The sequence below is a fragment of the Kogia breviceps genome, chromosome 2 (assembly GCF_026419965.1).
Source record: "Kogia breviceps isolate mKogBre1 chromosome 2, mKogBre1 haplotype 1, whole genome shotgun sequence".
NCBI lineage: Eukaryota > Metazoa > Chordata > Mammalia > Artiodactyla > Physeteridae > Kogia > Kogia breviceps.
Window position 1 is genome coordinate 167,822,084 of NC_081311.1, and position 13,524 is coordinate 167,835,607.

At 43.6% G+C, this 13,524-nt stretch overlaps 1 protein-coding gene across 16 annotated transcripts in view; it reads left to right on the forward strand.

Annotated features, from left to right (window-relative positions):
* CFLAR (CASP8 and FADD like apoptosis regulator) overlaps positions 1 to 13,524 on the forward strand; it is a 55,737-nt gene that overhangs the window by 38,463 nt on the left and 3,750 nt on the right. For 4 of the 16 annotated variants that reach the window (XM_059053434.2, XM_067026556.1, XM_067026559.1 and 1 more), the window contains 2 exons: positions 4,221 to 4,731; positions 6,987 to 8,763. In XM_059053434.2, the coding sequence (XP_058909417.1) occupies positions 4,221 to 4,731; positions 6,987 to 7,125 (650 nt within the window). In that variant the 3' untranslated portion in view covers positions 7,126 to 8,763. Of the gene's footprint in view, positions 1 to 4,220; positions 4,732 to 6,986; positions 9,275 to 9,475; positions 9,510 to 9,888; positions 10,924 to 12,258; positions 13,517 to 13,524 lie in introns of those variants that run through there. The other 12 variants (XR_010839174.1, XR_010839172.1, XR_010839173.1 and 9 more) reach the window with 8 other exon arrangements.

A 13,524-nucleotide genomic window follows, 5' to 3' on the forward strand; every position in this document is an offset into this window, starting at 1 on the left:
TCCAAGGCCATAGAAACTTCTAGAAGATGAACAAAAAGATTTTTTTAAAAGAGAACAGGGAATATTTTTATTTAGCGCCAGGAGCTTTATTTGTATTATCTCATTTAATCTTCACAGCATCCTCATAGGGTGGGTATCTCCACTGCCACTTAAAGCTAGGGAGACCCACTTCCTTAAAGCAATGCAGCCCATAGGTGTGGTGAGGTCAGTGTTAGAAGGCAGCCTTGTCTGCTTTTTCCACTACCTTTCACTGCTTCTCGAGGCAAAGTCAACCCAGGATTCCTGGAAACTAGGAGAAGAATCTGTAGGGCAGGGGTCCCCAACCCTCCAACCACTGACTGGTACCGGTCCGGGGCCACACAGCAGGAGGTGAGTGACGGGTGAGGAAGCGAAGCTTCATCTGTATTTTCAGCTGCTCCCCATCGCGTGCATTACTGCCTGAGCTCTGCCTCCTATCAGATCAGTGGCGGCATTAGATTCTCATAGGAGCACGAACCCTACTGTGAACTGCACGTGTGAGGGATCTAGGTTGCGCACTCCTTATGAGAATCTAGTGCCTGATGATCTGAGGTGGGGCTGAGGCAGTGAAGCTAGCGCAGGCGAGTGGCTGCAAATACAGATTATCATTAGCAGAGAGGTTTGACTGCACAGAGACCATAATAAATCAACTGCTTGTAGACTCATATCAAAACCCTATCAGTGAGGGGCAAGTGACAGTTAAGCTGCATCTGGTGGCAGGCTTTAAGTAAGAATCCAACACTTACTTTAGTCCATGCGTGGCCCACCCATTATTTTATTTACCATTTCCATCCACACCTCTTTCCTGCACTGCGCACTTGTCTCAGTCACAGTTTTGGTAAGCCCGCAAGCTATCCCTAGCCAAAATAGGTAAAAAACAAACGGTGCTGGAGAGCTACTTTGAGAAGAGGAAAAGACCCAATGATGAGACAGCAGAAGACTCTAATAAGACTGCCAACAAAAAGAAAGCTTCATTTTAAAGGAAATACCAAGAGTCCTACTTAAATTATGGGTTCATTGCAACAGGTGATTCACATTCTCCAAGCCTGCTTTGTATAATTTGTGGTGACCGGCTATCCAACGGAACCATGAAACCTTCAAAACTGCTTCGCTACATGGAGACCAAGCACCCTGCGTTAAAAGACAAGCCTTTGGGGACTTCCCCGGTGGCGCAGTGGTTAAGAACACACCTGCCAATGCAGGGGACATGGGTTCGAGCCCTGGCCTGGGAAGATCCCACATGACGCGGAGCAACTAGGCCCACAACTACTGAGCCTGCGCTGTAGAGCCCGCGAGCCACAACTACTGAGCCCGCACCCCTAGAGCCCCTGCTCTGCAACAAGAGAAGCCCGCGCACTGAAATGAAGAGTAGCCGCCTCTTGCTGCAGCTAGAGAAAGCCCCTGCAGCAACGAAGACCCAACGCAGCCAAAAATAAATAAATAAATAAATAAATTTTTTTAAAAAAAAACAAGCCTTTGGAGTTTTTCAAAAGAAAAAACGTGAACACGAAGAACAGAAACAATCATTGAAGGCTACCACTTCATCAAATGTGTCTGCATTGAGAGCATCATTCTTAGTGGCTAACTGCATTGCTAAAGCTAAGAAGCCCTTTACTATTGGTGAAGAGTTGATCCTGCCTGCTGCTAAGGACATGTGTCGTGAACTTTTAGGAGAGACTGCAGTTCAAAAGGTGGCACGTGTTCCTCTTTCGGCTAGCACCGTAACTAGACGAATTGATGAAATTGCAGAGGATATTGAGGCACAGTTGTTAGAGAGGATTAATGAGTCACCGTGGTACTCAATCCAGGTTGACGAGTCTACCGTTGTTGACAGCAAGGCAAGAATGCTTATTTTTGTGCGATATATTTTTCAGGAGGATGTGCATGAGGATGTGTTAGTGCACTTTTGTTGCCAACCAACACCACAGCTGCAGAACTATTCAAGTCTTTGAATGATTACATATCAGGAAAACTGAATTGATCATTTTGTGTTGGTATATGCACGGATGGAGCGGCTGCCATGACTGGACGGCTTTCTGGTTTCACAACGGGTCAAAAAGGTTGCTTCTGAATGTGTGTCTATGCACTGTGTCATCCATAGCAAAATGCTGGCTAGCCGAAAAATGGTACCTGAACTTAACAACGTTTTGCAGTACATGGTTCAAATTATCGACGACATTAAAGTACATGCCCTTAACTCACATCTGTTCGTGTCCCTCTGAGGAGGTGGACACAGAGCACACACATCTTCTCTTATACACAGAAGTGACGTGGCTTTCTAAAGGTAGATCACTGGCCAGAGTTTTTGAGTTATGAGAGCCACTCCAGAGATTTCTTGTAGAAAAAGTCACCACTGGCAGCACATTTCGGTGACACAGAATGGGTCGCAAAACTTGCTTACTTGTGTGACATATTCAACCTGCTCACTGAACTCAATCTGTCACTTCAGGGGAGAACGACAGCTGTGTTCAAGTTGGCAGATAAAGTGGCTGCATTCAAAGCCAAACTCGAATTATGGGGGCAACAAGTGAACATTGGGGTTTTTGACATGTTTCAAACATTAGCAGAGATTTTGAAAGAGACTGAAATAGGGCCTTCTTTCTCCCAGCTGATGCATGATCACCTATCTCAGCTTTCAAAAGAGTTTGAGCATTACTTCCCAACCACAAAAGACCCCCAAACTGGGAAGGAATGGATCTGCAACCCATTTGTGAATAAGCTGGGTGAATTAACTTTGTCCGTGCTAGAAGAGGATCAATTGCTTGAGATCGCAAATGATGGTGGCCTTAAAAGTATGTTTGAGACAACTTCAAATCTCCATACCTTCTGGATTAAAGTCAAGGCGGAATATCCTGAGATTGCCACAAAAGCACGGAAAAGCCTGCTTCCATTTCCAACATCCTATCTTCATGAAGCAGTGTTTTCTGCAGTGACAGCAACCAGAACGAGATCACGGAGGAGACTGGACATAAACAACACACTTTGGGTGTCACTGTCTCCCATCACCCCCAGATGGGACCATCTAGTTGCAGGAAAACAAGCTCAGGTCTCCCACTGATTCTGCATTACGGTGAGTTGTAGAGTTATTTCATTATATATTACAATGTAATAATAATAGAAATAAAGTGCACAATAAATGTAAAGCGCTTGAATCGTCCTGAAACTTCACTCCACCCCACCCCCAGTCTGTGGAAAAACTGTCTTCCACGAAACCGTTCCCTGGTACCAAAAAGGTTGGGGACTGCTGTTGCAGGGCGTCTTGGCCAAGGGGCCCCCCTTGCTCAGTCAAAGGCTACACTGGGAAGTAGGTCGTGAGAAGAGCTGGGGAGTCTGGGAATGGTCCCAGCTTAGATCCAAGGGCCTCCGGATCCGCTCACAGCAGGTGGAGGTGAGGGAACTCATGACCTGGGTCACCCTTTCTGCGGCCATTGGATCTAGGTTTTGATCTGCATGCTGCAAATGCACCCATTCCTATGAACGTGTGAGTTATTGTAAGAAAGAGCCCTTTGAACAATCCCAAACTTTGTTTTGGTTGAAGGGAAAAAGTATTTTTCCTCTCTTGGTTCATTTAGACGAGAGGTGGGCTCAGTCTCTGCCCGTGGCCAGATGCGGTGGTGGCCTCAGGCAGGGGAAGTGTTATAACAGGGGACAGACCATAACTGGGAACGTGGGACATGAAAGTCACATATTTCATGTTTTAGGCTGATTCTATCCCTCCTGCCCCGTTCTTAGGTCCTTTAAAGCCTCAAACTATGACACAAAAGCAGAAACAGACAAGTAATGGAGATTAGACCATGTTTAGGATTGCTACCCAGTATCTCTTGAGCTTTTCTTACTCTTGTGTTTTTGTTTTTTGTTTACTTTTGGCCGCATTGGGTCTTCTTTGCTGTGCGCAGGCTTTCTCTAGTTGCGGCGAGCAGGGGCCACTCTCTGTTGTGGCGCGTGGGCTTCTCATGGCAGTGGTTTCTCTTGTTGCGGAGCAAGGGCTCTAGGCGCATGGGCTTCAATAGTTGTGGCTCGCGGGCTCTAGAGCGCAGGCTCAGTAGTTGTGGCGCGTGGGCTTAGTTGCTCCGCGGCATATGGGATCTTCCCGGACCAGGGTGCGAACCCGTGTCCCCTGCACTGGCAGGTGGATTCTTAACCACTGAGCCACCAGGGAAGTCCCTCCTGTGTTGTTTTTCATGTTTGTTTGTTTTTTCCAGACATTCTTCAGGAAACCTTCACTTCCCTGGGCTATGAAGTCAAGCGTTTCTTACATCTCACTGTGGAAAATATAATGCACATTCTTGGCCAAGTTGCGCACATGCCCCAACACAAAGACTACGACAGCTTCGTGTGTATCCTGGTGAGCCGAGGGGGCTCCCAGAGCGTGTTTGGTGTGGATCAGACTCGCTCAGGGGTCCCTTTGGATCATATCAGAAGGATGTTCATGGCAGATGCATGCCCCTCTCTCTCAGGGAAGCCAAAGGTCTTTTTTATTCAGAACTATGTGACGTCAGAGGGCCAGCTAGAGGACAGCAGCTTCCTGAAGGTGGATAGGCCATCAGTGAAAAGTGCAGAATCCAAGGCCAGGCAGTCTGGGGCCTGCATGATTCACCGAGAAGCTGACTTCTTCTGGAGCCTGTGCAAAGCGGACGTGTCCCTGCTGGAGCGGTCCTCCCCTTTGCCATCACTGTACCTGAAGTGTCTCTCCCAGAAACTGGGGAAAGAAAGGTGAGCCACCCAAGCTGTGGCGGATCCTGGCCCCAGTTGTTTATTGTCTGCTGCCAGGATGGAAGTGCCACTGTGCCATATTTGATGCCCTTTTTCTTCAAGGGGAGGGATTTTTCATTCCTTGTTGGGGTTGCCTTAGGAGTATGATATAGACTCTGCACAGTTTATGAACGCTTTGTGCTTCAGAAGGTCATATAGTAGTCAGCTTGTGGTTTGGATATTTTTCTTCAAGATTAAGAAATGTTTGGTTTTTTTTTTCTTATTACAAAAGCAATACATACTCCTTACTGAACATAAACCATGAGATACAGATGCTGAAAGCAGAACATAACAAGCAGTTATAATTCTACTTATTAGAACTAATCTGTTAACCAAGTCTTGGTTTGTTGCCTTCCACATCTTTTTTGGATACCGATAAAATCATATATAAAGATGTTTTTTAAACCAAAATGAAATCATAATCTACTGTTACTTTATAACCTTGCTTTTAGTTTGTGCAACAGTATATTTTTACATGTCAGGAATCACATTTTTGTGGCATCATTTTATTATATTTATTTGTTAAAATATTTATTTATTTTTTTATTTATTTTTGGCTGGGTTGGGTCTTCGTTGCTGTGTGCAGGCTTATTCTCTAGTTGCAGCGAGCAGGGGCTACTCATCGTGCAGGTTTCTCTTGTTGTGGAGTACCGGCTCTAGGCACGCAGGCTTCAGTAGTTGTGGCACATGGGCTCAGTAGTTGTGGTTCGCGGGCTCTAGAGCGCAGACGCAGTAGTTGTAGTGCATGGGCTTTGTTGCTCTACGGCACGTGGGATCTTCCCGGACCGGGGCTCGAACCCATGTGCCCTGCATTGGCAGGCAGATTCTTAACCACTGTGCCACCAGGGAAGTCCCTATAGTATCATTTTAATGTCTGCAAGCAGTCCCTAGTATGGCTATAGCATAATTTACTTGGCCAGTCTTTAGTTGTTGGGCAGTGTTTACTTTCACAAAAAAGAAAGTGTTCAACATCTTTGTAGCTCAGTATTTGTGCTTATTCTTTTTTTTTTTTTTTTTTTTTTTTTTTTTGTGTGTGGTATGCGGGCCTCTCACTGTTGTGGCCTCTCCCATTGCGGAGCACAGGCTGTGGACGCGCAGGCTCAGCGGCCATGGCTCATGGGCCCAGCCACTCCGCGGCATGTGGGATCTTCCCGGACCGGGGCACGAACCCGTGTCTCCTGCATCGGCAGGCGGACTCTCAACCACTGCGCCACCAGGGAAGCCCTGTGCTTATTCTTAATTGTTTTCTTGAAGGGAAAATTCCCAGAAGTGGAATTACTGTGTTGAATGACAAGCATTTTTAAAGCCTCTGATGCATCTCGTCAGATTGTCCTCTAGGACAGTTAAACCAGCTTTTTGTTTTTTGACCACGCCATGCAGCTTGCAGGACTTTAGTTCCTGGACCAAGGACTGAGCCCAGGCCCCTGGGAGTGAGAGCGCCGAGTCCTAACCACTGGACCCCAGGGAATTCCCATAGATCAGCTTTTATGAGAGAGTTTGCATCCCTGAATTCTCACTGATACCGGGTGCTCGTTTATTTCCCCAAGTCTTGAGGTTGATAGGTGAAAAATGGTACCTGGCTATACAGGTCTGCAAGTCTTTGTAACTTAGACATTTTTGATGTTTATTGGCAGGGATACTTTTCTAAGGGAAACGTTGGTGACCTGGTGTCCATTTAAGATGAGGGAAGCCTCACTGTACCTCAAATGTAAGATTAGCAGTCCCTTTTCTGTTGCCCCCCTAATCACAATTTAGAATTTCTCTGAGTCACCTGTGAAAGGCATCTGTTGTAGCTTGGGGGACCCCAGGAATAAATCTCAGGGCCTGGGACCTCTAGCCTCCTCAGTGATGGCACAGCAGTAAGGGAGGGCTAGAGCAGGGGCAACTCAGCCTTCCAAGGTACATACACCATGGGCCAACGGTATTATTGGCCTTTTACATCCATCCTGCATTTGTATGGATGGTCCAGATGGGTTATCATCTGGCTGGTGTGTACCCAGACTAAAACTCAGTTGCCCCTGTGTGTGGGGACTGTGGTCATGGGGTCAGAGTGCTGCAAACCTGTTTGGATCACTTGCTAAGCAGCTTGTAGAATATTTAGAAAGGAACAATTTTAAAGCACTTTCATATCTGTTAGCTGATTTCACCCTAATGCTAATCTGTCTCCTTGTTGATATTTGTGTGGGATTAATTTTTGCCTTTCTCCTTCCCTCCAGAAAACACTCACTCCTGGAACTCCACATTGAACTCAACAGCAAGGTGTATGATTGGAACAGCAGAGTGTCTGCTAAGGAGAGGTACTGTGTCTGGCTGCAGCACACTCTGAGAAAGAAACTCATCCTCTCTTGCAAATGAAAAGCCAAAGGCCCTTCTTAGCTTTGCAGTCTCCATCGCTAGCCAGAAAGACAAACATTTATTTCTCACAGTTCTAGAGACTGGGAAGTCCAAGATCAAGGTGCTTATAGATCAGGTGTCTGGTGAGAACCCGCCTCCAGGTTGGTAGATGACCCTCTTGTTGTCTCTTCACATGGCAAAGAGAACAGAGAGAAAGCAGGCTGTCTTTTTTTTTTTTTTTTTTTTTTTTTTTTTTTTTGTGGTATGCGGGCCTCTCACTGCTGTGGCCTCTCCCGTTGCGGAGCACAGGCTCCGGACGCGCAGGCCTAGCGGCCATGGCTCACGGGCTTAGTTGCTCCGCGGCATGTGGGATCTTCCCGGACCAGGGCATGAACCCGTGACCCCTGCATCGGCAGGCGGATTCTCAACCACTGCGCCACCAGGGAAGCCCAAGCAGGCTGTCTTGTGTCTCTTCTTATAAGGACACTGGTCTTATTCATAAGGGCTGCCCTGTCATGAACTAATCACCTCCCAAAGGCCCCACCATCTAATACTATCATATTGGGGGACAGGATTTCAACCTATGAATCTGGGGGTGGACACAAACATTCAATTTAAAACAGTGGCTTTCTGATCTGAGGTTGCTTCTCTGTCTAGGACTCAACATGGCATTCTACAGTAATCAGTAATACCTTTCCTCCTTGGATTTGAAAGCATGACCTAAAAGAATATTATTATTTAAAATATCATTTAAAGGGACTTCCCTGGTGGGCCAGTGGTTAAGACTCCGTGCTTCTACTGCAGGGGGAATGAATTCAATCCCTGATTGGGGAACTCAGATCCCACATGCTGAGGCATGGCCAAAAATAATCACTTGAAGTTAAAAAAATTTTTTTATATTTTTAAGTTGGTTTTAAGTGGTATGTGTCTGTGTGGGTATGTTTATATGTGTTTTGACATGATCACTCAACAAAGGATGAAAAGTATGAAAGGAACAGTTTTTAGACACTTCATACACTTATTTCTACTTTAAAGGGAATTTTCTATCCTTGTATTAATGAATGTGGGACTCCTGAGGGTGTCTTTGAATTTCACATTGCTGGGAGGACCCAGCAGGAACAATGTATATGCTTGAACTCATAAACCAGAACCCTGTGTTAATTATTACAGAGGGAAACTGTTTGTGAAGGATCTTAATGACCTGGCAGCTTTTGCATCCTTCTCTGTCCCATTCTGACCGGGTGACAAGCTTTTTCCATATTCTGTTTCCTATCATGGATGGGAATTGCATCTTTTCTTTTACCTTGGGAAGGGGATCACCACCCCTCGTGAAAAATGTTATGTATCTTCTTTGACTCACAAAAGTGAAAACATAGAACAGAAGCATAGTATTTATTTTATTACTTTTTAGTTTTATATATTATTAAGATAACTTATATTTGCATTAAATATAAAAATAAGAGGGACCTTGAAGTCATTATGCTAAGTGAAATAAAAGACAGATACCAAGAATTATATGCTCTCATTTGTATGTGGAATCTACAAAACAAAAACATAAACAAAACAAGCCAATCTCATAGAAAAAGAGATCAGGCAGTAGTTACCAGAGGTGGAGGAAGGGAGTAATTGGAGGAAGGTGGTCAAAAGGCACAAACTTCCAAAAACAAGAAAAAAAAAAAGAGACTGCTCTAAGCACGGGTAAGCACCTGCAGTGCATTGTCCAATGTTAGGCTGAAATATCAGATTCTTCATGTAGGCCCTGATTTCTCCCACACCTAAGCTATGTTTCACAAAAAGTGAACATGATGAATATGAGATTTTTAGTTAGAGAGGGTTTAGGAGCAGCTACAATCTGTAATCCCATGAGTTATAACCTGTGAGATTGATAGAGAATATGGTAGAGGTAAACCAGAGATGGAAGAAAGGCTTTAGAAATGGAATGAGAGAACAAAAGACCGTCAGCTATGTGATATACAATAATAAGACCTACAAGATGGGTGTGATGGATGGAATGCAAGCAGGTTTAGTGTATAGGTGTGATTGACAGTGAAGAATTAAAGTTTAGGATATGGCATATTGTGACATTAGGTTTTTTCAATAAATAATATAATGACACCTGACAGCTGTAATCTCTCAAAAATTCACATCAATGAAGTTCATTCCAATAATTAAAAATAAATTAAAAATTTACAAAAAGAAAAGGGGACAAACTTCCAGTTGTAAGATAAATAAGTACTAGGGGTATAATGTACAACATGATGACTAGAGGTGACACTGCCGTGTGACACATAGGGAATTTGTTAAGAGAGTAAGTCCTAAGGGTTCTCATTACAAGGAGAAAATTTTTTTTCCTTTTTTCTTTTCTTTTTAGTGTATCCATATGAGACAGTGAATGTTAGCTGACCCTATTGAGGTAATCATTTCACAATATATGTAATCATCACCTTGTATACCTTAAACTCATACAGTGATGTATATCAATTATTTCTCAGTAAAATGGGGAAAAAAAGATTTGAAAAATGCAATCATATCATTCAAAATGTTTTAGATGCAAATAACAGAAGACCTAACTTAAAACAAAAAGCTTTTAAAAAATTTGTTTACTCGGGCTTCCCTGGTGGTGCAGTGGTTGAGAGTCCGCCTGCCGATGCAGGGGACACAGGTTCGTGCCCCGGTCTGGGAAGATCCACATGCCGCGGAGCGGCTGGGCCCGTGAGCCATGGCCGCTGAGGCTGCGCATCCGCAGCCTGTGCTCCGCAATGGGAGAGGCCACAACCGTGAGAGGCCTGCGTACCGCAAAAAAAAAAAAAAAATTTGTTTACTCTTATTAAGCAACAGGGTCAGAGGTAGGGAGGTAGTTGCTGGCTTGGTTAATTCATTGGCTCAACAATGTCCCCAAGGGTTTGATGCTTTCCACCTTTCCTCTCTGTAGTCTCAGGGTTTGGGCTTTTATTTTCAAATTTGTCCTCTAAAGGTCACAAGAGGGCCACAGGTCCAAGTATCATACCCAAACACACAAGAGAAAACATCTCTTCCTTGTGTGGCTTCTTAAGATCAAAGGAAAAATTTCCCAGAAGCTCTTCTCCTCAAGAGTTCTCTTCCCTCACTTCTCATTGGCTAGAATCACATGATATGTTCTTCCTTAAACCAATCATTGGCAGAGGGAATGGTATTACCATGGTTGCTTTATACCAGCCCAGACTCAGTCCCCTGGGACTCTGGGGTTCAGTGGCTTCAGCTCCCTTGGGCACATAGTCTCCAAAAGCTGGGGTTCTTTTAGGGAAAAATGGGGCATGGAGCTTCCCTGGGTAGTAGTTAACCATAATGTATGCCAAAAAGAATGAGAACATCCATTTTATGATTGAAGAAACTGAGGCACACAGCTTTTAAGTGAGCTGTTCCCGAATCTCAGAGAAAATCATTGGTAGTGCCAGGTCTAGAATGTTAACAACAAGCCTTACGATCTGGTGTCCTTCAGAAATTAGAACAAACTTTGGAAGATGTGTAGCGTGCATTCCAGGGAAGGCATCATACTCCTCTCTCAGCTGTTTGTGAGAGTCTTTACCCTACCTTTCCAGCCCCACCCTTTTCCCGCAGAGAGGCAGCATGGACACATAGCTTTCCGTATCCCATCTGATGGACACGGTGAAAATACAGAGCCTGTGAAATCACCATCTTTTCTTTCCTTCCCTTTTAAAAAGCAATTATTTATTGGGACTTCCCTGGCGATCCAGTAGTTAAGACTCCGCATTTCCACCACAGGGTGTTCAGGTTCAACCTCTGGTCCCTGGTCAGAGAACTAAGATCCCACATGCGGCCAAAAAAAAAAAAAAAAAAAAAAAACCACCAAAAACAAAACAAACACACAAAAACAAAAAATATATATTTATTAAATTATATTGTGCTGTCTGTTTACTTTTGTCACTTTTCTGGCATTAGATTACATAAATGCCTTCCCTTGCCTACTTTGCAGAATTGTTCTGAGGATGAAATGAGAGAGCCTTTATGATCATACCCAATGAGAGAGTTTTTATGACTGCATTGGTGATGCCATGCGAACATAGCTGTTATTATTATAGCACACTGTGGAGGAGTTGTTTTGACAAGGTTGAATCAAACCTTGAAAATTGGTAGGATTTTGGCAGGTTGAGGTGGAGAAGAGAATACATTGCAGGAGAAGAAACAAAGCAAACAAAAGGTCAGATAAGGGAAATGTAAGTCATGTTTTAAAACCATGAGTGTAACTTTTAGCTGGAGCAGAGAGAATGTGAGCAATGGTGAGTGATAAGCCAGGAGGTGCCTGTGGTTTGGCATGTGAAGAGCTGTAAAGACCCCCAGCTCTGTCTTTTAGTCAGCTCTCATGTAAGTTATTTTGTGAGTTATTTTTCTCACTTTAATAGTGGAGTCTACAACTACTTCTTTGACACTTTTGTGTATATGAGCAATTTGATTACTAAATGCCTTATTCTTTTTCATTGAGTATAGTTTTTAAATGAAATATTTAAGGCATGCTAAAGGAGAATTATATTAGGTAACAATATAATGAATACATACCCACAACCCAGCTTAAATGTTCTAAAATCTATAGGAAGACTCTGAAGATACTGCTTTAAGTAATAGCCCTAAATATAAAAGAGATAAATGTATTAAAATATTTAAAACTTTATAATAGCCCCCAACTGAAAATTCATCAAGTGTTTAGTAACAGGAGCATGGTTATGATAAAACGTCCACTGGTTGGAATTTTATGTAACCGCTAAACTTATATATACAAATAATAAAGGCTTACATAAGCTGTTCTTAGCTCATTACATGAATTATCTCCTTTACTCCTCAAAACATCTCTTTGAGGTAGGTATTATTGTACTCATGATTTCTTCCCATTTTATAGATGAGGAAATTGAGCAAAGCGATGCTAAGTAGCTTGTCCTTGGTCACCCCAGCCTAGGATATAAACTCAAGCCATAAACAGAGCCTTTATTTTTATAGCTAAGTACGTTTAAAGCAAAACAGGACTTCCCCGGAGGTCCGTTGGTTAAGGCTGTGCGCTTACAATGCAGGGGACATGGGTTCGATCCCTGGTTGGGGAAGATCCCACATGCCGTGTGGTGTGGCCAAAAAAAAGCAAAAACTAACAAAAAATATGTCTCACAGGAAAACAAAAGGCCGGACGGAAAGAAATATGCCAGAAGTGATGTATGGATGACAGAACTATGGCTGGTATCTTTTCTTTCTGTTTTCCAAATCCTCTTTTCTATCTCTGTATATTTAAGCATACTGGTTTCTAAAGTAAAGTCTAGGTAATTCCTCCAAATTAAAAAACCATGTATTTATTTATTTGGCTGTGCCAGGTCTTAGTTGAGGTATGAGGGATTTTTAGCTGTGGCATGCATGCAGGATCCAGTTCCCTGACCAGGGATCAAACCCAGGTCCCCTGCATTGGGAGTGCGGAGTCTTAACCACGGGATCACCAGGGAAGTCCCTCTATCAACTTTTGACTAGCTGGTTCTTTGGTGCTAAAGAGACTACTCTTTCCTATAGTTCTGCCTTCACTTCTCTGTCTCATCTCCAGCTCTTCTTTTCAGTAGCAGGACCCCTGGTCTCAGGGCTGCTTTTCTGGGCCACTGGTTAGGAGGACTGTCTCGTCAATCCCAGTTCCATTCCACTCCCCAATGCCTTCCATCCTCTTCCATGAATAGGCCATGGTAGGGGTCACTTGACAGCTTTTTCTGTCTGCAGTGTTTGAAATGGGAATCTCTTCTCCCATATTCTAGAAGCAAGTTTTCAGGATTAAGCATGTTACTTATGCCACCAAGAGGTCACAATTTGAGGTCAGCCTTGTCAATTTGTCTGTGTGGCAGACCCTGCTCACTGTCCCAAATATCCATTCTTTTTCCTTAGTAATAGAAGTCTTAATTTGAAACTGGGCACAAAGCCTCACAGAATACAGTCTAGCTGTCCAAGCCTCAACTTGTAGCAAGATGTGGTCATGTGTCTAGTCCTGGAAAATAATATGTAAGCAGTGGTATTGTTTGGCAGTTGCTGAGAATTTTTCTTAAAAGGCAGCTGTTTTTTGCCCTTCGCCCCTTTGTCCCTTTCTCTGTCTTAGTGACTAGACTGCATATGTGATGGCTGGAGCTCTAGCTGCCATCTTGAATTGTGAGGATAAGAGCCACACTGTAGGGATGACCAAGTGGTGAACAGGAAGGAGCCTTGTTGGGTGAAGACATTAAGGAACAGAGTCACCATACCAACCCTAGATTACCTACATCTGGACATTTATGTGAGAGAAAAAAATGTGGGGTTTATATTTCTTTTAACCTAACCTAGTCTGACTGGTACATTGTTATTTGATTAAATTTTTTTTTAAATTTATGCATTTTATACGTTTAAAATAAATATTTGCCTAGGGGATCATTT